Genomic DNA, 25,495 nt, shown 5'->3' on the forward strand with positions numbered 1-25,495 from the left:
AGTGTGTTCATATTGACTATAAGCAGAGATGAGCAGAGTGTTTCGGCTGCTTTGCTGAATTTTACAAAAAAAAATTGCTTTATGACGAATTACTTTGTCACAAAGCACATTTTTTTGTAAGTAGCGGGTGCAATCACAGGGAGCTGAAATAGCGCCGCTTCCCATCATTGTACACCTCAGGTGCTGCGTTCATACATGATAGCGGCATCTCAGAGTAAAAAACTGTTTGAAATTAACAGAAAAAAAAATGTCATCATACATACCGTCTCCATTTGCTTGTGGCGGACGGCCGATGTGGTGAAGTCACACGTCACCACGTACTGGATTTCAGTTAAGATTTTCACTCAAGATGGTGGCGGCTGGCCCGTCAGGAGCAAATGGAGGAGGTAACTATGATTTTTATTTTATTTTTTTACACTATTTCAGGTTAAATCGATACCACGAAGCATGAGTAAATTCAGCTTCACAGAGAATCAAATTTATCCTGAAATTCGGATAGAATTCCACTTCGTTGGATTCGATTCGCTCATCTCTAAATATAAGTTTTCTCTATAATTCAGTATAAGTACACACTACTACATAGCAACAGAATAAGTTAAAGAGGACCTTTCATGGGTCCAGACATTATAAACTAAGTATCAGGCTACGTAGAGTATAGTGCAGGGATCTAACTGCACTTACAATTTTTTTCTGGGCGTCGCTCCGTTCGCCCACTGTGGCCCTCGTTGTATTCTCCCGCCTGGTATGCTAATTAATAGCATCGGAGCAATAGGGAGAAGACACAGTCTTTCTCCGTGGGCGTCTCCTTCTCCCTGGCGGTAGCGCTGTCCAATCGCAGTGGAGAGCATCAGAGCCAGGGAGAAGGAGTTTTTTTTTTCTCCCCGACTGTGACGCCCTCCGCTGCGATTGGACAGCGCTACAGCCAGGGAGAAGGAGATGCCCACGGAGAAAGACTGTGTCTTCTCCCTATTGCTCTGATGCTATTAATTAGCATACCAGGCGGGAGAATACAGGGGCCACAGCAGGCGAACAGAGCCCATCTCCTACGTAGCCTGATGCTTAGTTTATAATGTCTGGACCCATGAAAGGTCCTCTTTAAGATCAGTGAATCAATACAATCTGTGACCTTTACCTCCATTCTTATGAAGTACTGAAACCAAAATGCTGTTATAGGATGTTGACATTCTGTTCAGCTTGACTGATTGCTAAAGGGAAAATAAAAATGTAGGTGTTTTATTCAGTCCCATTGTCACATTGTATAAAATCAAGCACCTAGACCTGCAGCCTGCCTTTACAAACATTTGTAATGAGTGAGTCGTTTTAAGGAGATCACTCAGTTTGAGTGTGTCATTGTAATAGGATGTCAATGTTGCAGCAAATCAGTTCATGAACTTTTTTCCCCTCCTATATATTCAAAGATCTACTGTGAGTTGTAATATTGTAAAGCAGAAGAGTTTAGGATCCATAGCAACTCACCTTGACTGGCCCATACAGAGCCCTGACCTAAAATCTTAAAATTACAACTAGATTGCCAGAAGACTTTGCTTGCTAAATCCTACTCCAGTGTCAGGAGGGTAATAGAGTTGAATACTGCAGTGAAGTAAAAGAGCCATTGGCTCCCATCCCCACTATTTAAATCTCATAGGCTCCAGGCCACTGGCTTGAAGCTTATTAGGCAGTAGAATGGTGCAGGCAGTTGTGAAGCACTGACATCCTTGCGTTTCCCTGTGCAGGGTCTCAAGTGGCGCAGTGATGTCATTGCAAACTCCTGAACCTGGATGTGTGATGACATCATTGTGACCTGCCAACACCTGGACACAAGCAATTCAATTATAGGCCAGAAAAGGCATGTGGGGGCATGGAATGGGAGTTAAGTATTTGATATTTTTTTGTCACTTTTTGGTGCTCTGTAACTAGTGGGGGCTCTATAGGGGCCTTAATTTTTATGGGGCACTATGATGACAATATTCCTACTGGGTACACTCTGGAGGGCTTTCTTGCTGCTGCGGGCACTATAGGAGCTTTACTATCACTGTATTTAGGGCACTATGGAGAAAATCATGCACTGGGCACTAAGGGAGCATTATTACTATGGGGGTACCATTATTATTATCGGGAGCACTATTATTTCTGCAGTATAGTATTTGGAAGAATCTGTGAGCACAGTGGGCACAGTATTCAGGATAGCGGCAGGATAATACTGTTGGGGCATCAGGAGGGGGGGGAACCTAAGATGTCCGTGACAATCTGTGCAAAGACCAAACATGATTGAAATAAGTAGATGAGAAAAGAGAATGTGTATAATCAGATAAGAGCTCATTGGATGTAATAGTTATGTAGTACTGTATACTTGCATATGTTTGGTAGTATTGAATGGAATGTCCATCCAAATATGTCTTTAGTACTAGGGCTTGGGGCGGGTTGGTTGGATCGAGAATTTGGCACACATACATTGGAGTTTAGGCCCAACACTTTTTGCAACTGCATCAATACCCCTGCCTGTGTTTCTGTCCAAAATCCTGCATCTTTCCTCTCTCTGCAGTGAAGGTGGAAGCAGGACTTTCTAAGCACAGGTATGAGTCTACCGTCAGTCTTCCTCATTACACGTCGGCTAGTTTTTCAGCCAATCAGCAGCTGGCCTCTAATGGATCCGCCTCTCTGCTAGCCCCTCCCTCTGTGTTCACTATCATCGCAGTTCTTGTGGAGCTAAATATCCCACCAGCTACAAAATCAGAAATGTTTTTTTAATATAATATATACAGTGTAGGTGTATCAACTGAAAGTGTATAGAAATATATGTGCAGTATGTGTATGTAGGGTATATATGGGGTATGTATTTTTCTGTGTGTATATCCAGTGTATGTGTATTTATATCTGTCAAGTTCATATGGTTCCAGTCAGTGATAAGAACTGTTCAATATAAAAGAAATCCACTGCACTCACCATTAATAATAGCAGCAAACAATGGAGGATAACAATACGACATTTTGGGCAGTCACCTGGAGACCAAGGCTCCTGGGTGGCCCAAAGCGACACAAAACACCCATCAATATTCCAGGGTTTCAGTAGGTCTGAGATGTTTTGACCAATAGCCTGAGCTAGAATACTGTAGAGGGTGACGGGGGAGGTTGTTGCAATATAATGACATCATCTCAACCGACTGGGCCAAATCTTAGGCAGAGCAATGATGTCATGGTTACTGCCTGCGTCAGGACACAAGCAGCACAATAGCATCATTGTGACTTCCTTCACCGGTCGGAAGAGGCGTTTTAACCTGTATTATAGACAGCGGGATTAAGGTATTTTTTTGTCATTACTACTAGGGCAACTGGGTCATTTCAAAGGGGCATTTTAAATACTGGGAGCTCTAAAGGGGGGGCATTATAGCTACTAAGGTTACTGCATTGGGAATATTAAGAATATTAGGGAAATTACTGGAGGAATATATTGGTGCATATTATAACTACTGGGACACTATTGGTGGCAAATAACTACTGAAGGCAATACAAGGAGCATTAATACTGCTGCTGACAGTATAGGGGGCATTACAGAGGAGAGTGGGGAGAGTATAACTACAGTAACAGGAATATGACAGGGAGGCATTATAACGCCTAATGACACTATAGGGGCATTATGACTGCTGGGGGAACTAATTGATGGGATGTTAACTACTGGAGGCACTTCATGGGGCATTATAACTTTGGGGACACTATAGAGGGCATTATAACAGCTAGGGCCACTAAACAGGGCCATTTTAACTCCTTGGGCACTAAAGAGGAGCAGTGGAACTACTGGGGGAGCTATAAGGGACTCTATAGGGAATGTTATAACTACTGATTGCACTATAGGGGGCATTATAACTCCTGGGACACTATAGTTGTGCAGTATAACTACTGGAAGATCTATAGGGGGATTTTACTGTAACTATTAGGGGTACTACAGTGGGCCCTATTACTACTGGAGCCACTATAGATGAGCTTTATTAGAACTGTGGGTACAATGGGTGCATTATTATTATGGGGGTACTATGGGAGGCATTATTATTGGGCATGATATGGAGGACACTACTACTACTAATAAGGCACATTCAGGGAGCATTATTACTATTGTGGACAAATTGGAGAGAATAGCAGGCACAGTATTGGGATTAGTAGTACAATAATACTGTTGGGGCACCAGGAGGGGGAAGATGATAGAAAAGTGACCAATCCAAGGTGTCTATGTGGCAAAATCTACAGAGATGAGACACAGCTGAAAAAAGTCATCATGTGTCGTCTTGACTGAATGGAGAAGATGTCACTGAATACAATAGGTATGTATTGGTACAATAGGTACTGCATTCTCCTGTATATTTGGTAGCCCTGAATGTACAGTAATGTCCACCTAAATATGTATTAAGCATTAGGGCTGGGGATATACCATGCAGAATACTTTATTTTACTCATAGGACCTAAGCATGAGAAGGAGCCAGGGCCACTTAATTCGCCCCAGAAACTATATTTTTAGTGCTTCATTGCAGGTAATATGTACATGGGATGCATACACATGTAGATCAGTAATTGACTGTTTTGTGTAATTGGCTGCTTTCTTCAAGCCGATCTACTTTCCCATTTGAGTGGGAGTGGAAGTTGCTTTGGCTGCAAAAATGGGACAAACTCCATGTTAATGCCTATGGATTTGGAATGAGGTGTCATAAAAGCTTCTATATAAATAACATTGCTCTCTTTAGATACAAGGATACATACCATTCTTAAATTATATACGGTTGCAGAAATAGACACGATGGTCAAAAGTAGAATAGCTAAGCTAAATTCAATGTATTGTGTAGCTATCCACACACCAAAAGAGTAAAGTTGGAACACATAGAATGGGTTGAACACCTGTAAAACATATAAAACAAAATATTGGTAGCTTAAGGAAAAAGTAAATGGTCAGCTCTAATTTTACATTCTTATTAACAGTTTTCACTTAAAGCTTTAAATATTAAAAGGTCAGACCGTTCCACCAGAGTACCAGAACTCCAATGAACCCAGAATGAGACACATGAATAAGCCCTAAAGACCTAGCAGAAGATAAGTTCAGTGAGCCCTGGCAGTAAAATGGAACATTTTATAGAAATCTATCAAATAAAAAGATAGCATGGAGAGGTTGCACCTGGTGTTGAGTGAATCGAAGTATCCGAAGTGGACTTCGATCCGAATTTCAGGGAAAATTCGATTCACTGCAAAGCCGAAATTCCTATTTGGTTCATGGTAATTAATCAATTTTGTTTGAAATGGCGGTAAAAAAAAATTGATTGAAGATCCTCCACGAAACCTTGTGCATGGTGACATATGATGACACCACACCGACTAGTGTGAAAACATAATCACGCACCATGCAAGATTTCACGTGGGATCTTTAATCAAGATGGCTATGGCATCCTCTTCACGCTCAAATGGATAAGGCGAGTATTTAAAAAAAATGATTAACCCCTGTAAGCCCTTATTTTTTTTATCTCAGATGCTGTAAACAGTAATGAACACAACATCTGAGTGGTTCAATGGCAGGGGCAGCACAATCGCTGTTCCCCATCATAGTGTCCGCTACTTACAATGAAAAGAGCTTCATGCTGAAGTAATTTGTCACAAAACAAATTTCTTTGTGAAATTTCGTGAAGCAGCCGAATCAAAGTTTTCATATCTTTGCTCATATCTAGTAGCAGCAGACTAAAATTAATAACTTGGGAACAGAAGAGCTACATAGATTATTTTTGTTATTCGGCTCCTGGGGAAGTCAGTTATATCATTCTTGTATAGCTAATAAGAGTATTAACACCCATAAATGACTTGTTATCTGATAATAGTGTTGCAATCAGTCTGTGTTTTCTTTACCACTTCACATCCACCCATAGGATATAAACGTCCTATGGGTGGATGTTTATCTCTGAATGGACGTTCTGGAATGTCCATTCAAAGATGGCAGCTGCAAGCTAATCGTGCAGCTGCCGAGCGGGTTGCCCACTGTCAGTGACAGCAGGGCAACCCAGAGAGAAGACAGGGACAGTTCCCAGGTGTCCCTGCCTTCTAGATTGCTGTATACACAGCGCTCAGCACTATGAGCTTCCTGACCCGGCCCGGTGGTCATGTAACTTCCAGGAACGGGAGAGTGCAGGAGCTGTCTGAATTTGTGCAGAAATCCATATCATTCCAAAGGGTTCACATACTTTTTATTGCAACTGTATATACACGCTATTTTCGCAATGTACGCAAACGCTTCTGCTACAGTCCTAGTAAACAACCTCACCTCTTCCCGTTTTTCGATTAAAAATGGAACTCGCCAGGGTTGCCACCTCATCTTTGTCCTAGTTATGGAAACCCTCATGCAAGCCCTTAGACAGGAGAATGATATCCAAGGTTTAAAATTGGCTCCCAAGAGTTTAAACTTGCTGCCTTTGCTGACGACCTCCTAATACTCACTACTAACCCTATTATCTCTATGCCCTTGATACTCTCTCTCTCTTAAAAAGATTTAGCTTCCTCTCTAACTTCAAAATCAATCCACAGAAATCACAGATTCTCCATACTGGCCTATCTCCATCCTGTATTACTGCCCTCCAATTAGACTCTCCTTTCAACTGGTCTGCCCAACACCTAACCTATTTAGGTATTAAAATAAACTCCCACCTTCCCAACTTATTTCATCTGAACTACACCCCCCTTTGAAATCCATCGTCGCTCAGTTGGACTCATTAGATAGCCATTATCTTTCTTGGTTTGGCAGAAAAAGCATGGTAATGTCCCTAGTTATTCCTAGACTTACCTACCTCCTCCAGGTACTACCTATCTCGATTGCCCGTTCTTTTTTCCGTAAATTAAGTAGTCTAATTCACCATTTTCTGTGGCAAGGAAAGAAGTTCAGAATCTCCTTTTCTACTCTGACCAAACCAAAACATTTGGGATGTATTGGTCTTCCTGACCCTGAACTATATATGAAATACGTTCACCTAAGTAGGGTGATAGATTGGATTTGCTCCCCCCCTTCATAAGCATTGTCTCTCTCTGAAGAATGTCAATTTTAACTCTTCTCCCAGATGCCTGTTGCTGGCGGACAAACCACCCATGGTTTTATCTTTAATCCCCAACCCATTGACACGCTCCACTATGGAATTGGTTCTCCTCCAACGATCACACTGCACACTACAACGATCACATCTACTGCCCCTCTTCCACCTTCTACAGAGATTTAATTTCCTTGGCCCCAAAGGAGATAAAGCTCTCATGCCCGCTTGCGATCAGAACCTCTTTCACCCTCCTATTTGATCTCTTAGATATTGACGGTTGTGTCATCTCGGATTCAGAACTCACCTCCACATTGAATATTCACTCCTCCAACTTCCTCATTCTCAAATTCCTTAGAGATGGAATTGCCTCATGGTCTATCTCCCCAAACACTCAAAACTCACCAGGTTGAGTCAAAAACTTGTTAACTACAGTTCGTTATCCTTCCAAATTGATCTCAACTCTATACAAACAACTTAATCTCCCTCTCATAAAGACTAAGCCAGCTTTTATTGGTTTACGGGAGAGAGATTTAAATAGACAATTTTCTGAAAAAGAAACCAATATTATCCTTAGCACTCCACACAAACTATCAATGTGCATCCGGGTACAGGAGAATGGTTATAAAGTGCTGTCCAGATGGTACAAAACACCTGATAAGATAGCTCTTCTGTACCCCGATGTTCCCGATCGATGTTGGAGATGCTGATCTGAAAGAGGTACCTTCCTCCATATTTGGTGGGATTTCCTCCCAATATCTACGTGGTGGAAACAAATCTTCCATCTAAGCAATTCCATATGTAACTCTAATTTACCCTATACTCCTGAAATTGCTCTCCTGCCTCTTGGTATAGTAAACACAAAACCCCCCTGCTATCATACTTGCTCTCAGCGGCTCGCCTCATGATCCCTACACTGTGGCGATCCACTGAGATTCCTTCCATTGAACAGTGGAAAAACAGAGTAGACAAACTTTACCGCCTAGAAGAACTCTCCAATTGGGAACAAGGGACAATAAATATGTTCCTCTCTATCTGGTCCTCCTGGAGGAAATACAGAAAATTCTCCTAACTTACATGATCTTCCAGGTCTCCTACATATACACCTACTGTATGTAAAGCTAATTGAGGTTATCCCTCTTTAAACTTATGATTGTACAACTGCCATTGTGTCCTTTCCTCTCTCTATAACCCTATTCATATATTCATTTGGTTTCATCGTTAGCCTGTTGTCATATCCATTATGTTACCTAGCTTGATGTAATCACATATTTTTGCAAACGTATGCATATTAAAAACTCAATAAAAAATTGTTTATAAAAAAAAACTGGCATCTTATCCCCTCATTTCCAAAATGGGGTCACTTTTTGGGAGTTTCTACTGTAAGGGTGCATCAGGGGGGCTTCAAATGGGACATGGCATCTAAAAACCAGTTCAGGTAAATCTGCCTTCCAAAAACCATACGGCACTACTTTTCTTCAGCGCTCTGCCGTGTGCCCTTACATCAGTTTACGACCACATGTGGGGTGTTTCTGTAAACCGCAGAATCAGGGTAATAAATATTGAGTTTTTTTTGGCTGTTAACCCTCGATGTGTTAAAGAAAAAAAATGGATTAAAATGGAAAATCTTCCAAAAAAGTAAAATTTTGAAATTTCACCTCCATTTTCCTTTAATTCTTGTGGAACACCTAAAGGGTTAACAAAGTTTTCAAAATCAGTTTTTAGTAACTTTAGGGGTGTAGTTTCTACAATGGGGTCATTTATGGGGGGGTTTCCGCTATGTAAGCCCCACAAAGTAACTTCAGACCTGAACTGGTCCTTAAAAAATGGGTTTTGGAAATTTTCTTAAAAATTTTGAGAATTGCTTCTTCATTTCTAAGCCTTATAACGTCCTAAAAAAAAAAATATGACATTTCCAAAATTATGCCAACATAAAGTAGACATATGGGTAATGTTAAGTAATAAATATTTTATGAGGTATCACTTTCTGTTTTAAAAGCAGATAAATTGAAATTTTTAAAATTGTGATTTTTTTCAAAATTTTTGGTAAATTTGGGATTATTTTATAAATACAGGTGAACTATATCGACTCAAATTTACTGTAATGAAGTACAATGTGTCACGAGAAAACAATCTCAGAATGGCTTGGATAAGTAAAAGCGTTCCAAGGTTATTACCACATTAGATTTGCAAAATTAGGCTCTTTTACGAAGGTGGAAATGGTCCGGATGTGAAGTGGTTAATTTTCTGTGTATTTCCAGTGGAAATAGTTCAGAAATATAATGAAAATTTGTCCTTCTTTTTAGACCTTTTGCATAATCAGCCAAAAGGCCACTTTACGAAGCTATTAATATGGGTGTATTTTAGTATGCATATTATGGTCGTAGTACCTGGGACCTCTCAGAATTCCACTGAACCAAATTAAGATCATCATAAAATCCTATGACGATCTGGTTCAGATTTAGTAGAACTGTAGGTCTGGGTATTGCAAGCATAAAATAGACACCCATGTTACCAACATTTGAAAACTTCCTAAGTCTATTTCCCTTTAACCACATGCTTAAATACAAAATAATGCTGCTGTGCTTTTCACTTAGGTAAAAGTTGCAATGCCAGGAGACATACACTCACCTAAAGAATTATTAGGAACACCTGTTCTATTTCTCATTAATGTGATTATCTAGTCAACCAACCACATGGCAGTTGCTTCAATGCATGTAGAGTTGTGGTCCTGGTCAAGACAATCTCCTGAACTCCAAACTGAATGTCAGAATGGGACAGAAATGTGATTTAAGCAATTTTGAGCGTGGCATGGTTGTTGGTGCCAGATAGGCCGGTCTGAGTATTTCACAATCTGCTCAGTTACTGGGATTTTCACGCACAACCATTTCTAGGCTTTACAAAGAATGGTGTGAAAAGGGAAAAACATCCATTATGCGGCAGTCCTGTGGGCGAAAATGCCTTGTTGATGCTAGAGGTCAGAGGAGAATGGGCCGACTGATTCAAGCTGATAGAAGAGCAACGTTGACTGAAATAACCACGCGTTACAACCGAGGTATGCAGCAAAGCATTTATGAAGCCACAACACCCACAACCTTGAGGTGGATGGGCTACAATAGCAGAAGACCCCACCGGGTACCACTCATCTCCACTACAAATAGCAAAAAGAGGCTACAATTTGCACGAGCTCACCAAAATTGGACTGTTGAAGACTGGAAAAATGTTGCCTGGTCTGTTGAGTCTCGATTTCTCTTGAGACATTCAAATGGTAGAGTCCAAATTTGGCGTAAACAGAATGAGAACATGTATCTATCATGCCTTGTTACCACTGTGCACGCTGGTGGTGGTGGTGTAATGGTGTGGGGGATGTTTTCTGGGCACACTTTAGGCCCCTTAGTGCCAATTGGCCATCGTTTAAATGCCACGGGCTACCTGAGCATTGTTTCTGACCATGTCCATCCCTTCATGACCACCATGTACCCATCCTCTGATGGCTACTTCCAGCAGGATAATGCACCATGTCACAAAGCTCGAATGATTTCAAATTGGCTTCTTGAACATCACAATTAGTTCACTGTACTAAAATGGCCCCCACAGTCACCAGATCTCAACCCAATAGAGCATCTTTGGGATGTGGTGGAAGGCATGCCCTGGATGAGCATCCCTCAAATCTCCATCAACTGCAAGATGCTATCCTATCAATATGGGCCAACATTTCTAAAGAATGCTATCAGCACCTTGTTGAATCAATGCCACATAGAATTAAGGCAGTTCTGAAGGCAAAAGGGGGTCCAACACCATATTAGTATGGTGTTCCTAATAATTCTTTAGGTGAGTGTATAAACTGATACAATTAACAATCTCAAACAATGTGACTCAGAAGCTGTTCTGTTCTTTGGCCACTTTCAGACGAGCGTATAGAAATCCATCAGTATTCTGGCTCCGGATCCTTATGATACACCATCAGGATTGCTTCAGGATTTCATCAGGATTTACGTGCGTATTTTTCCTTCCTTTATTATTTATGCACTGCACAGACTGTAATGTGCGTATTTGGAAACAAATCCGCACAAAACTCGGACAAGCAGATTTCAAATACCGACGGAAATTAATCGCTCAAGTGAATAGCTCCGTTCATTAACATTAGCAGCGGATTCTGGTACATTAAATCCGGACTATATATGCATTGCAAATACTCTTGTCTAAAAGCAGCCTTTCTCTTCTGCAGATTAGAATTCAAAGCAAAGTGTAAGATGCAAAATTTGAAGTCACTTTCCCCTTTTTTAACATTATGAGGGCATTTATTAATCATTAAAGGGGTTTTTCCAGAATGTATTAACCAGCTCTTGTTATCTCTAATGTGCAGCCACCTTTCACTTTTTAACTTAATTTATTTACCATTTCTGCCCCTATTGCCTGATTTAGAATGCAGTCATGTGACCCTGTAAAACAAAACATGCAATGCAACAGCTCTCTGCAAACCAAATAAAGTACAAAGTTGCATAATAATTGCTAATGCTATGCAAAGAATGCAATGAGAGTCCACACTATACCTCTCCTGGTGCACGTTGCTATGGCTGAAAACAACACTGTAAAACAAAACATGCAATGCAACGGCTCTCTGCAAACCAAATAAAGTAAAAAAATGCATAATAATTGCTAATGCTATACTTATAAATTAATGTGGACTCTCATTGCATTATTTGATGGCCATTTGGCACCAGGAGAGGTGTAGAGTGGGCTCGGCATGCATGTTGGTACCTGCATTCCTTGGATGTAATAGAGGCCATGGTCATTGGGGGAGGGTTGCAAACAGGACACCTTGGGGGGTCACTAATGTCTGCAATGGATGATAACATTGATTATGAACATTTAGCCCCTTAGATGCTGTCAAATGTGACCACAGGATCTGAGAGCGAAAACTGGGAGCTATGCACTCTCCTGGCCAGAATGCTTTTATCTTGCTGAGGTGAGATAAGTCATTCCTTACTAGTAATAGGCCTAAGCCTCTACAAGACTTGAAGGCCTATTACAGTTATATACCAATGCATATCTGCAGGTGACAGCATTGCATTGGAATATGTAATATCTGCCATTCAGTAATTGATTGAATTCCATTAGTGAATAGAAATGACACTATAATGATTGTATATATACATATATATATATATATATATATATATATATATAGTACAGACCAAAAGTTTGGACACACCTTCTCATTCAAAGAGTTTTCTTTATTTTCATGACTATGAAAATTGTAGGTTCACACTGAAGGCATCAAAACTATGAATTAACACATGTGGAATTATATACATAACAAGTGTGAAGCAACTGAAAATATGTCATATTCTAGGTTCTTCAAAGTAGCCACCTTTTGCTTTGATTACTGCATTGCACGATCTTGGCATTCTCTTGATGAGCTTCAAGAGGTAGTCAACTGAAATGGTCTTCCAACACTCTTAAAGGAGTTCCCAGAGATGCTTAGCACTTGTTGGCCCTTTTGCCTTCACTCTGCGGTCCAGCTTACCCCAAACCATCTCGATTGGGTTCAGGTCCAATGACTGTGGAGGCCAGGTCATCTGGTGCAGCACCCCATCACTCTCCTTCATGGTCAAATAGCCCTTACACAGCCTGGAGGTGTGTTTGGGGTCATTGTCCTGTTGAAAAATAAATGATGGTCCAACTAAACGCAAACCAGATGGAATAGCATGTTGCTGCAAGATGCTGTGGTAGCCATGCTAGTTCAGTATGCCTTCAATTTTGAATAAATCCCCAACAGTGTCACCAGCAAAGCACCCCCACACCATCACACCTCCTCCTCCATACTTCACGGTGGGAACCAGGCATGTAGAGTCCATCCGTTCACCTTTTCTGCGTCGCACAAAGACATGGTGGTTGGAACCAAAGATCTCAAATTTGGACTCATCAGACCAAAGCACAGATTTCCACTGGTCTAATGTCCATTCCTTGTGTTCTTTAGCCCAAACAAGTCTCTTCTGCTTGTTGTCTGTCCTTAGCAGTGGTTTCCTAGCAGATATTCTACCATGAAGACCTGATTCTCACAGTCTCCTCTTAACAGTTGTTCTAGAGATGTGTCTGCTGCTAGAACTCTGTGTGGCATTGACCTGGTCTCTAATCTGAGCTGCTGTTAACCTGCGATTTCTGAGGCTGGTGACTCAGATGAACTTATCCTCCGCAGCAGAGGTGACTCTTGGTCTTCCTTTCCTGGGGCGGTCCTCATGTGAGCCAGTTTCTTTGTAGCGCTTGATGGTTTATGTGACTGCACTTGGGGACATTTTCTAAGTTTTCCCAATTTTTCGGACTGACTGACCTTCATTTCTTAAAGTAATGATGGCCACTCGTTTTTCTTTACTTAGCTGCTTTTTTCTTGCCATAATACAAATTCTAACAGTCTATTCAGTAGGACCATCAGCGGTGTAGCCATCTGACTTCTCCACAACGCAACTGATGGTCCCAACCCCATTTATAAGGCAAGAAATCCCACTTATTAAACCTGACAGGGCACACCTGTGAAGTGAAAACCATTTCAGGTGACTACCTCTTGAAGCTCATCAAGAGAATGCCAAGAGTGTGCAAAGCAGTAATCAAAGCAAAAGGTGGCTACTTTGAAGAACCTAGAATATGACATATTTTCAGTTGTTTCACACTTTTTTGTTATGTATATAATTCCATATGTGTTAATTCATAGTTTTGATGCCTTCAGTGTGAATCTACAATTTTCATAGTCATGAAAATAAAGAAAACTCTTTGAATGAGAAGGTGTGTCCAAACTTTTGGTCTGTACTGTATATATATATATATATATATATATATATATTCAAATCATACCCCAAAATTTAACTAAAACTACATAAATAATTTAACATCATAGTTATTACCACATCTGAAAACACATGTTCTATTAAAATAGAACAATATTTATCCCATATGGCAAATGGTGTAACAGAAAAAAAAAAAAAAATGGTCAATTTGCCATTTTTTCATTGGTTCACTTCCAAAAAAAGGTGAGGAAAAAGTGATCAAAAAGTCAAACACACCCCAAAATTGTATCAATAAAACTACAGATCATCCCACATAATATCCTTACACAGCTCTGTAGATATAAATCTCAAGCAGCAGGTGGTGTCATACTTGGACTGCACTCTGTCACCCATGATCAAAGATCAAAGATCCTCTCTGGCCGCAGCTGGCCGAGTTTACCATGGGCATGCTTACCTGCCAAGCCAGTAGTGTGGAGTCAGAGCAGGTTGAGAGACTAAAAATAAAGATGAATCATAAAGATGAATCAGGCGTGGATCAACTATGATTTCTAGACACCGGTGCCTGATGCAACAGAATAGATGATTCTGCCACTGCAGTGTGCTGCCACATTGGAATATTGTGCAAAATGGGCCGTTACTTCTGGCCACCATGTGCTGCTGACACCATTCTGATGCTGCCGCCCGCCTGATGCCACCTTCCTGCTGCCTCTACTTCTTACCAAGGCTCTTCTTGGCCTACTGATCTGTATATGTTACATTTTTACAAGGATATGCATACCACTGGCCCTTGCTATCACACTGCTGTTGTTGGGTTCTGCTACTAGTGTGATCTGTCACCATCTTGTGCTGTATGCCACTGCTACTCCCCCCCCCCCACTCTGTTGAAGAGCCATTATTATAACTGTACCTGCCACTGCTCCAACCCTCCCCACTTTGTCATGGGGCCACTATTGTCACTGTTCCTGCCACTGCTTTTTCTGCCACCCTCTCCATTCTATCATGGGGCCACTATTTGAATATTGGTGCAGTGCACAGTTATATACACGGCGATAAATTGTAGCAGAGTCTGTGGTTCAGCAGTATCCTATTCTCTCAGCACTCTCCCTGCAGTCTCTCTGCAGTTTAATTTCCAAGCCACACTGAGATTGGGCCACTAAGTTGAAACAAAATGATTGGTCAGATTGGGCTGAGAATACCAGAATTATAGCCATTTGTCACAAATTAATTCGGAACAAATCAAATTTCTTGGAGAACATCTACAAGGCTGCTGAATCTAATTTTTCAAAACTTTGCTCATCTTTATTAGATTCCTTGTTCTGTTTTTGTTTTGTGGGCCTGCCTGTCAATTTGTTAATTTTTTTTTTATCCCTGTCTTTGTCCCTTGTAAGCCCCTGCACTTAGTTAAGGAGGGACTGTCGACCAGTTGTGGTCTGCTGTTAGAACAGTTGTGCAAGTAGGCAGGGATAGATATGTCAGTTGATTCCAGAGTTCACTTCATTGTCCCCATAACAGGTCAGGGATAAAGTTGTGGAGAAGTAAAAAACAAAAAATCCCAAGCTCTGAACATCTCACAGGGCACTGTTCAATCCATCATCCAAAAATGGAAGGAGTATGACCAAACTGCAAACCTACCAAGACATGGCCAACCAACTGACAGCACAGGGAAGAAAAACGCCAATTAGAGAAGCAGAAAAGAAGCCCATGGTCACTCTGGAGTAGCTGTAGAGATCCACTGCTCATTTGGGAAAATCTGTCCACAGGACAACTATTAGTTGTGTACTCCACAACTCTGGCATTTATGGAAAAGTGGCAAGAAGAAAGCCATTTTTTAAAACAAGCTATAAGAAGTCCCATTTGCAGTTTGCCACAAGCCATGTAGCGGACATGAAGAATGGTTAAAAATATCAGCTTCTAGATGTGCAAAGCTAGAAGAGAATTACCCCAAAAGATGTGTAGCTTTAATTGCAGCGAAAGATGGTCCTCCAAAGTATTGACTCGGGGTTGAATACAAATGCATGACACACTTTCCAGATTTGTATTTGTTATACATTTTGAAAAACATGAGTCATTTTCTTTTCACTTCACATATACTTGCTTTGTGTTGGTCTATCACAGGGATGGCCAACCTGAGGCTCTCCAGCTATTGAAAAACTACAACTCCCAACATACCCACACTGCCGACAGCTATCAGCCTACAGCAAAGCATAGTGAGAGCTGTAGTTTTAGAACAGCTGGAGATCCTCAGGTTGGCCATCCCTGGTCTTTCACTTAAAATGCCAATGAAATACATTTAAGTTTGTGGGTGTAACATGAAAAAATGTGGTAATGGTGACCATGGACCCACTGAAGTCAATAGGTACACAATAAACACAGACTGCAATATACATATGGTGCATGTGCCCTAACCTGGCTGTGCATTGATGCTATGTGCCACTCTGTAATAGTAGTGGGGCCCTGTATACACAAGTGTAATTGCAGAATGTAATTTTATAATATATATGTATAGTGCTGTAATTCCTTCTAACATGATTTTTACACCTTGGTGTAGACACACCCAGTCACCCCTAGGTGGTGCTGGTACTAAAGATCTATATATAGAACAGGTTACAGGAAGTGCAAGGCAGTAAGTAGTAGGGAGTGAATTGGAGTTTAGTTCAAGAAGTACAAGGTCAGTCTAGACCATAACACTGTATGGCCAAGGGAAGCTAATCCTAAATCAGACACAAAAGTCAGACGCCTCAGCTAGACAGCAGAGGCAGACGAAGGAGTCGGCCAAACAAAGCTAAGACTCGACTCACCAAAACCTTTAGAAGACAAGTAAGCTAAGTAGCTACCCCTCTGAGTTATGCGCAGACCAAAGGTAGGCCTCAAGAGAGGAATAACAGTAACCCAGAGTGTTGAGGAGTATAAGGAGAGACTAGTGGATATGAGAGTGTTACCTCATCCTATAGACTCCATTAGCGCCCAATGTGAGACAGGAGAGCCTACGTTGCCTGTTCACACTCTACAGTGAAGTACAAGCTATATTTGGACCTGCATTCCTCTATGGACAATGTGGACATATTATTGAAAATTGTGAGTAAGCTAGGAAGGCAAGATATATGTACTGGCTGTGGGAAACAGTGAATTTTATTGATGTATACTCCACACCTGGAAGATAGATGTCAGCTAGAAGTTACAATAGCCTGCGTGTGACCAGAGTCAATACCTCACCAAGAGACTGTTATTAGGATTACAGATACAACTAACTTGATGTCCTTAAATGTCCTTGGATTACAACTACCGCTTTGCATTGCAATAATCTCTACATCTACCTCGAGGCAAGTGATTCTCAGTAAATGTTCCATTTATTTATTTAAACAGACTTCTAGTTATTTTACCAACTCATTTGCACCAAGGGTGCTGGAATCACAACATCAGGGACCCTGACTTTCCTGCACCTTAAACTCTGTACCATCAATGGCATTTCAACCAAAATCTGTCAGTAGATCTCTCAACACAAGAGTGTGCAAGAAGGAATCCAGTGCCCTCCTTCCCGTCACTGCACACCGGCCCAGGGAGTTTATCAAAACCATTAGTACCAACTACTACACCCATCAGCCAACCACACTCACACACATCCTTGTAGCCCAGGTGCTGCATTAAACCTTTCCACAGTTTAGTGCAGCTTTAGTGTAATAACAATGCAAATGAATTGGCTACATTAAAATACATATATAATTGCAGTTATAATTTACAATTAATTTATAATTTAAGACAGATAGTTTTTAATTAATATTCACCATATGTCCATTTTATGTTGGTATCATTTTTTAAATGTAATTTTATATTTTTTAGGACATTAACAGAATTTTAAAAGCAATATTCACAATTATTTTTTTTTCCAAAACTGACCCATTTTAGAAACGACATCCCTCAAATTATTCAAAACTGATTTTAGAAACCGATTTTAGAAAGCACCCCAAAATTTGTTAAAGAGGTTGTCCAGGATTAGAACAACATGGCTTTCTTTCAAGAACCACTACATCCATTCCTGTACACAGGTTGTGTAAGGTATTCCAGCCCAGCTCTATTCACTTCAATGTAGCTGAGCAGGAATACCAGACACATGCCATGGGCAGGTGAGGTTCTGTTTCTTGAAGAAGGCAGCCATGTTTTCCTAATTCTGAACAACACCCTAAAGCTGTCATGGCACGGTGTGGGTGGTAAACTCCAGACCAAACACAGGAGGGAAGGGAAGAGGTACTAGGCCTGGAAACCTGGGAAAGTAGAAAGGTCACCATCTAGTGAATCCCTAAACCGAGCCCTTACTACTATAAGTATGAACAGATCTCAATGGTATGAATATTCATACACAGGAACCTAGAGCAGTGGAAATAGTGTTAGGACAAAAGATAGTTGAGTGCTCTCATTAAGAGAAACAAAATAAGAGTATTGCAGGTTTGATATCTTTTAATGGCTAACAAAAATAGAAGCAATGATGTTACATAGCGAGCTTTCGAGACATCACCAGTCCTTTCATCAGGCGTACTACAAGAATATATGAAGAAACAGCAATATATACAATAAGAACAGAGACATGGGGGAATAAATAGACATTTGAAAAATAACAGAACAACATATCAAAGATCTTGAGAATAGGTCACTAAATATCTAACACATAAGGGGTATGAAAGTTTTATGGTCTCTAAATTGATGTTATCTCAGAGACCGGGTGCCCCGACTATGTCTATAGAAGACTCCTTAGATCTTGTAGTGTGTCATAAATCCCGGGGACAAATTCAGTCCAGTATTCAAAGTGTCAAGCAGTGTTATAAATTTGCATTCCCTAATTCTTCTAGCTCTTTGGGATTTGAAGTTACTTTTTAATATGAGAACTTTCACGTATTCTTAATTGTGTCCTGGGCTACAGAAATGCTTAGCCACAGGAAAGGGTAGCTTCTTCTCTTTAATTGCGTGGCATTGGGACCTCATCCTTGCATTGAGTTTCTGTCCTGTTTCTCCAACGTAGAGGCCTCCAACAGGACATTTAGTGCAGAAAATCAGATAAACAACATTAGATTTTGAACATGTGGATGTCCCAGGAATATGATAGTCCTGCTGTGTGTTGGGGATCTGGATCTTATCTGTCTTGTTATTATATGGGAACATGTTTTGCGTGTTCTTATATTACAGGAATGGGTTCCTTTTTCTGTGGTACATGGCATTAAACAGGACACAAGATGACCTGTTCCTTCCCAGCTGAAGGAACAGGAGACTCCCTTAGGCCTAATACCAAAAGATAGGGGAATACAACAAAGAAGATATAGGAAAAGGACACTTAACTCCAAAGTACGCGGACGAGCAGGAACTCAATGGAGAACCAGCACATTCACAACCAGAAAGGAGCGATCAACCGCATAGCATGATGGCTGAGACCAGACTAAATAGAGGAGGTAGAATGAATTTTTTTTTTTTCCTGGGATGGTTTTCATGTAGTTTTGAAGAGACCCTGGGGTATCTCTTCAGTGGAAACCCCCAAAAAGTGACCCAATGTTGGAAACTATACCCCTCTAGCAATTTATCCAGGGGTACAGTGGTTGGCTTGACCACAATGTTGTTTCATAGAACTTTTTATGATTGGGGCATGAAATGAAATGTTACATTGTATTTCAATTATATGTAGTTTTAGCCTCAAATGTTTCATTTTCACAAATGGTAAATAGGAGAAAAAGTACCCCAACATAACAGTATGATAATACCCCCATAAACTGCTGTTTGGGCACACTGCAGAGTTTAGAAGAGAAAGAGTACCATTTGTTTTCGAGGACTAGTTTGGGCATTTATACATCACTGGCCAACAACTACAGAGGCTCAGAGTTGAAAACCTCCAAGAAGTGACCCCATTTAGAAACCACACCCCGCACAGAATCTTTTATTTGCTGGAGGTAAAATGTCTGCACCAAATTTGGTACATAGATACTGTACATCGAGTGTCTAACAAGATTTTACACTGAGTCTCGGCCCTCTAGAATGTACGGTAACATACATAGGTAACATTACCCTTATTGGCCAATAGAAGCTCACAGGTCCTTCTGTTTTTACAAACACATAGCTTTACACCAGGTTTCCATAACATTTTCTTCACTACTATGGGTCACAGTTAAGGGGATAGGGTGCTGTTGAGGTCAATGTTAAAGGGTGAAGTGCTGTGTAGGTCAAAGCTAAAGAAGCAGGTGCTGTGAAGGTCACTATTTTGGTCACTATTTTGGGGGAGGGATGCTATGGAGGTCACTGTTAAGAAGACAGGGTGCTGTGGAGGTCACTGTTAAGGGGGCATGCAAATGTCATTGTTAAGGGGTGGGCCTCTGTGGAGGTCACTGTTAAATGGTGGGGCCCTGTGGAGGTCACTATTTAGGAGGCGGGCTGCTATGGAGGTCACTGTGAAGAGGGATGGGCCACTGTGGAGGCCAATGTTAAGGGGCAGGGTGCTGTGGAGGTCACTATTATGGGACAATGCACTGTGGAGGCCTCAATTAATAAAAAAAAGATGATGCAACAGCAAACACAAGTACAATAATGCCATAATTATAGAAAACATTCTGGTGCTAATGCTATGCTTATTTTTCAAATTTGAGTTTGTTGGCAAATACATTTTGTACAAATTTATTTGGGCCTGTTTGCTAAATGTCAAGGCGATCTCTATAAGACAGGAACCTAACACTAAATACTACCTGTTATGTGCCATAATGGTCACCATAAAATTCAGGGAGTGCAGGTTCCAAATGCATGCTGGGTCCACTCTGCTTTTTACCATTTTTGGTGCCATTGTATTTATTGGAAGCCCTTTGGCACCAGGAGAAGTATAGAGTGGCCTCAGCATGCATGTTGGGACCTGCATCCCACGATTTAATGGAGGCCGTTATGGCACCAAAAATGGTAAAAAGCAGAGTGGACCCAGCATGCATGTGGAACCTGCACTCCCTGAATTTTATGGTGGCCATTATGGCACCTAACAGGAAGTATTTAGTGTTAGGATCCCATCTTATAGAGATCGCCTTGACGTTTGGCAGACGGGCCCAAATAATTTTGTATCATATGTATTTGCCAAGATTCTCAAATTTGCAAAATAAGTATTAGCACCAGAATGTTTTCTATAATTATGGCATTATTGTACTTTATTTGTGTTTGCAGAGTGTAGTTGCATCGTCTTTTTTTTTATTTGTGTTTCTAGCCATGGCAGTGTGCACCTGGACATAGGTATGTGCTGACTGACCCCCCTTTTTTTACAGTTGGTCTCTATTAAGGAGCAGGGTGCTGTGGAGGTCACTGTTAAGGGGGCAGACCACTGTAAATGTCATTGCTAAGGGGACAAGCCTCTGTGGAGGCCACTGTTTAGGGGCAGGGCTCTGTGGCTGTCACAGTTAAGGTAGTGGGTGCTGTACAGGTCACAGTTAAGGAGATGGACTGTTGTGGAGTTCACAGTTAAGGGATGGGCTGCTGTGGAGGTCAATGTTATGCGCAGGGTGCTGTGAAAGTCACAGTTAAGGGACAGGTGCTGTGGCGGTAACTTAGTGGGTGGGGCACTGTGAAGGTCATTGTTAAGGAACAGGGTCTTGTGGAAGTTGCTGTTAAGGGGAGGGCTACTCAGTCATTGTTAAGAGTATGGGCCTCTGCGGAGGTTACTATAAAGAGGGCAGGCTACTGTGGAGGTCACAGTTAAGGGTGTGGGCCACTGTGGAAGTCACAATTAAGGGGTGGGGCACTTTGGGTGGTCAGTGTTAAGTGGACGGGCTGCAGTGGAGGTCACTGTTAAGGGAGGTGGGATGCTGAGGAAGTCAAATTTTAAGAAGGTGGGGCACTGTGCAGGTTACTGTTAAGGGGGTGAGCCACTGTGGAGGTCACTGCTAAGAGGCAGGTTGCTGTAGGTGGGTCACTGTTAAGGGGGTGGGCCGCTGTGGAGGTCACTGTTAAGGAGGCGGGGTACTATGGAGGTGACATTTTAAAGGGACTGGGTGCTGTAATGGTCACTGTTAAGGGGACAGCCCGCTGAGGAGGTCAATGTTAAGGGGGTGGGGTTCTGTGAAGGTCACTGTTAAGGTGGTGGTGCACTGTAGAGGTCACTGTCAAGGGGGGCAGGCTTCTATGGAGGTCAATGTTAAGGGTGCAAGGGGCTGTAGAGGTCACTGTTTAGGGGCAGGGTGTTGTGGAGGTTACTGTTATGAGGGACACTGTGGATATCTTTTAACCACACACACAAACAATAAATGAAACAGACAAAATATACCCATGCAAAGTCGCATCGTTTTGCTAGTATTGTATAAAGATATATTATCCTACCTCTTTCGTCAGTAGAGTCCAAACTGGAGTGATCTTCACTGTAATTGTGTTTAGTCCACAAATTTGTCGTCTGCCCAAACATAAGTATTAGTATAAGTATTGTACAACAATATCAGTAAGACATGAATGTATTGTAATCTGCTTGTATGTAAATCACTGTATAATGATAAGTTATGCAGTTTTCTAAAATAATTTCTGTTGCAAATCAAATTTCAAGACTTCTTGCAGTCAATGCAGAGGTATAGTTAAAGGTCCAGCACAGAGGAGCAAAATACAGTTCTGTTGCCTGAGTGGGCCCCCAAAGTTGGTAGCTCCACACCATGACAATTACCAGCACTACCAAATAGTGATGAGTGGCATAGGCAATATTCCTTTTTAACGATATTTAGTGAATTTTTCACATAATATTTTCAATAAATGTTGCCAATTCTAGAATGCGTGATCTCCAGTCATTATTTTTGCAATACATGCAACTTCACATTTTATCAGGTCTGAGTAGATATTACTGATTGGTGCACCACGTATTGTTGTGACATCACAGCACTATGTCTGTAGCATGTATGTATGGACAGCAGAGAAACAGTAATTCCTATCACATTACCTAACACCCTGCACTGGAACCAGCTACACTATATCACTATCTAACTTACACTGAGTATCTCTCACTTACTATCTGTATTATATATATGAGCTAACTAACTATCTAATTTAATTGGATACGTACATAACATACATAGAAAAATGCCAGACCGCTGGTACTCATTAAATTCTTTATTACAAAAAAATATTATAATTTAAATACATACATGATTAAAAGAATCGGTGCAGGAGATAAAAAGCAACATCACTGGAGGAAACGTACAGTGGACACTAGTCCCTATTCATTCAACATGATTATTCACTAAAAATGCATATATGGAAATTCATTGAAGCAGGAAATAGGACAATTACCCATACTGTGTCTCCTCCAGGATGGCGCCATTTTTGTAATAAAGAATTTAATGAGTACCAGCGGTCTGGCATTTTTCCATGTAGGTTATGTATTTATTGTATTGCCAAAGGATTGGTCATTACTTGAATAAGTAATTATTCCATGGTTGGGGTATTTTTTTGGATGGTTTAATTGGATAAGGAATAGGATCCAGATGAAAGCACAGAGCACAGCAATGTCACTGCTCTGTCTCTTAGAACTGCAAGAAAAAATTGAAGAAAATGCTAAAGGGGTAGGCAACTTTCCTATTGGTTGCTAGGGATGTTGCTAATCTCTGACAAAGATATTGTAGCCTAACCTCTGAAAGTCTTAATTTTTTATCACAGATGCCGCAATTAATGATGAATGCGGCATATGAGGGCTTCAACGGGGGGGGGGGGGGGGGGGGGGGGCAGCGCAATAGTCGTTCCCCATCATTGCGCCTGCTACTTACAAAGAAATACGCTTCTTGCCGAAGTAATTCATCACAAAGCAAATTTCTTTGTGAAATTTGGCGAAGAAGCCAAATCGAATTTTTGTAAACTTTGCTCATCTCTAATAGTTATGTCCACAGAGGTGTGTGGGGCTCATTTTTGCGGCAAAATCTTCAGTTTTTGGCCACAGAAGGAGGAGCAGCTGTACAGAACGTAATGACAGCAACATTGGCAAGATGTGGTATCGGAATCAAACGGAGGAGTGTGAAAATCCTTTTGAATCCAGGCTTGGTTCATTTTGACAAAAGTAATGTTTTGGACATTTGGTCAATTTGGGTGTCACCGTGCCCAGAAATCCATGGCGTCAGGGAACTAGATATGCAACAGAGATTGGCCATAGTTTAGTTAGGCCTGAACCTGGACATTCAGGCGGGAGCTGCCATCTAGCTGACTGGCCTCAGCCTGGCGTCACACTTGGAATAACTGCTCCATCATGTTGAGTAGACTGAAATTACTGCTGCTGCTGCCACTTCTGGTGTGGCTGCTGCTGCTCGTGGCAGCTGGAGGGGCATGACAGGGGCAGAGGGGGCCTCCCTTTTAGAGATGCTAGTGGCAGGCATCTGCTCACTTTAAGCTGTGGCAAGCTGCAAACAAAGTGTTTCCTGGTAGTAAGATAATGTGTCCTTCCTTTTTGGCAGAGGAAAGCATCCCCCCATTTTGCCTTGGCGGCGAGGGTCTAAAAGCATGGCTGTCCAGTAGTGTTGATCGAGCACCATAGTGCTCGGATGCTCAGACCGAACCCATCAAGATGTTACAATGGAAGTCAATGGGAGAACCTGAGCATTAAACCAGGCTCCACCTTCTCTGAAGAGGGGACGGGGACTAGGTCATAGAAAAAGGTTAGAAATTTATGGAAACACCACCCTAATGGTTCGGGGACAGCATGGAGAAGATGTCTGGAATCTCTGGATGCATCTTGGACTCCCAGGTCGCTGCTAAGAAAGATGTTGTCCAAGTAGTACGCCACTTTTATAGACTGACAATAATACGCACAAAACCGAAGATAGAATCGATTTTAGAGGAAAAATTGTTAGGAAACATTCTTTCCTGTATATTTTCTTGTATATAAAGTGCAAGTGCTGCCAAAAATTGCAAGGATGAGGCACTCCGATACAACCTGTATATCACATAAAGGAGGGCCTCATTCACACTGTGGTACACTTGTTCAGGTAGTGGGACTCCTACACTCATAAAGCCTATACACTAACTGAAAGGGCTGCCAAAAATGACAAGGAACCGGCACTACAATACACCCTTTGTTACACATAAAGGAGGGCATCATACAAAGCCTTGAAAAATTATGATTGATGGCCTGTTGGTGACCCTCAAAAACATTCGGACCAAGCGCCTGCTGATCTGACCATCTAAAACATTATGTGCGAGGGCCTGCTGACGCTTTGGTGACTCTAGATAACCTGAGACCAATTGTGCGTCCCCGTGACGGCGACGATCCATTCGGATGTCTGCCCTATAATGTTATTTTCAGCCCAAACCATGTAGACCATGGGTAATGAGGGAATCATGGTTCGATTCCGGAGAGGGAGCCTGAGAAACAGCTACGGCTACCACATCCAAGAAAGGCAGCATGTGCGAAAATTACCTATTAGGTATAATTTAGTAAGGGCCTGCAGGTGATCTGACCCTGTAAAAGAAATCATGCTGGTGGTGCTGAGTTTGCTAGTGTTCACACCCCGGCTCATTTTAGTATGGCACAGGTTTCAAACTACTATTCTTTTGTCATCTGCACTTTCCTCAAAAAAGTTTTATACTGCAGAAAATCTACCCCTTGGCACGGGAGATTTCCACAAGCGTATGCTCCGTGGAACAGTTGCGGGCCTGTTTGGTGTGGCCCGCCTCCTCCCTTTTGGCACCCTACTGCCCCTTCCAG

The 25,495-nt window shown here is 41.5% G+C and overlaps 1 protein-coding gene across 2 annotated transcripts in view; it reads right to left on the minus strand.

Annotated features, from left to right (window-relative positions):
- LOC122933689 (probable cation-transporting ATPase 13A4) overlaps positions 1-25,495 on the minus strand; it is a 322,029-nt gene that overhangs the window by 209,375 nt on the left and 87,159 nt on the right. For both annotated transcript variants that reach the window (XM_044288647.1, XM_044288646.1), the window contains exons 6-8: positions 22,144-22,213; positions 4,746-4,880; positions 1,133-1,205 (exon numbers count right to left, since the gene is read on the minus strand). In XM_044288647.1, coding sequence (XP_044144582.1) covers positions 1,133-1,205; positions 4,746-4,880; positions 22,144-22,213 — 278 coding nt within the window. The remainder of the gene's footprint in view (positions 1-1,132; positions 1,206-4,745; positions 4,881-22,143; positions 22,214-25,495) is intronic.

This window comes from Bufo gargarizans, chromosome 4 (genome assembly GCF_014858855.1).
Source record: "Bufo gargarizans isolate SCDJY-AF-19 chromosome 4, ASM1485885v1, whole genome shotgun sequence".
NCBI lineage: Eukaryota > Metazoa > Chordata > Amphibia > Anura > Bufonidae > Bufo > Bufo gargarizans.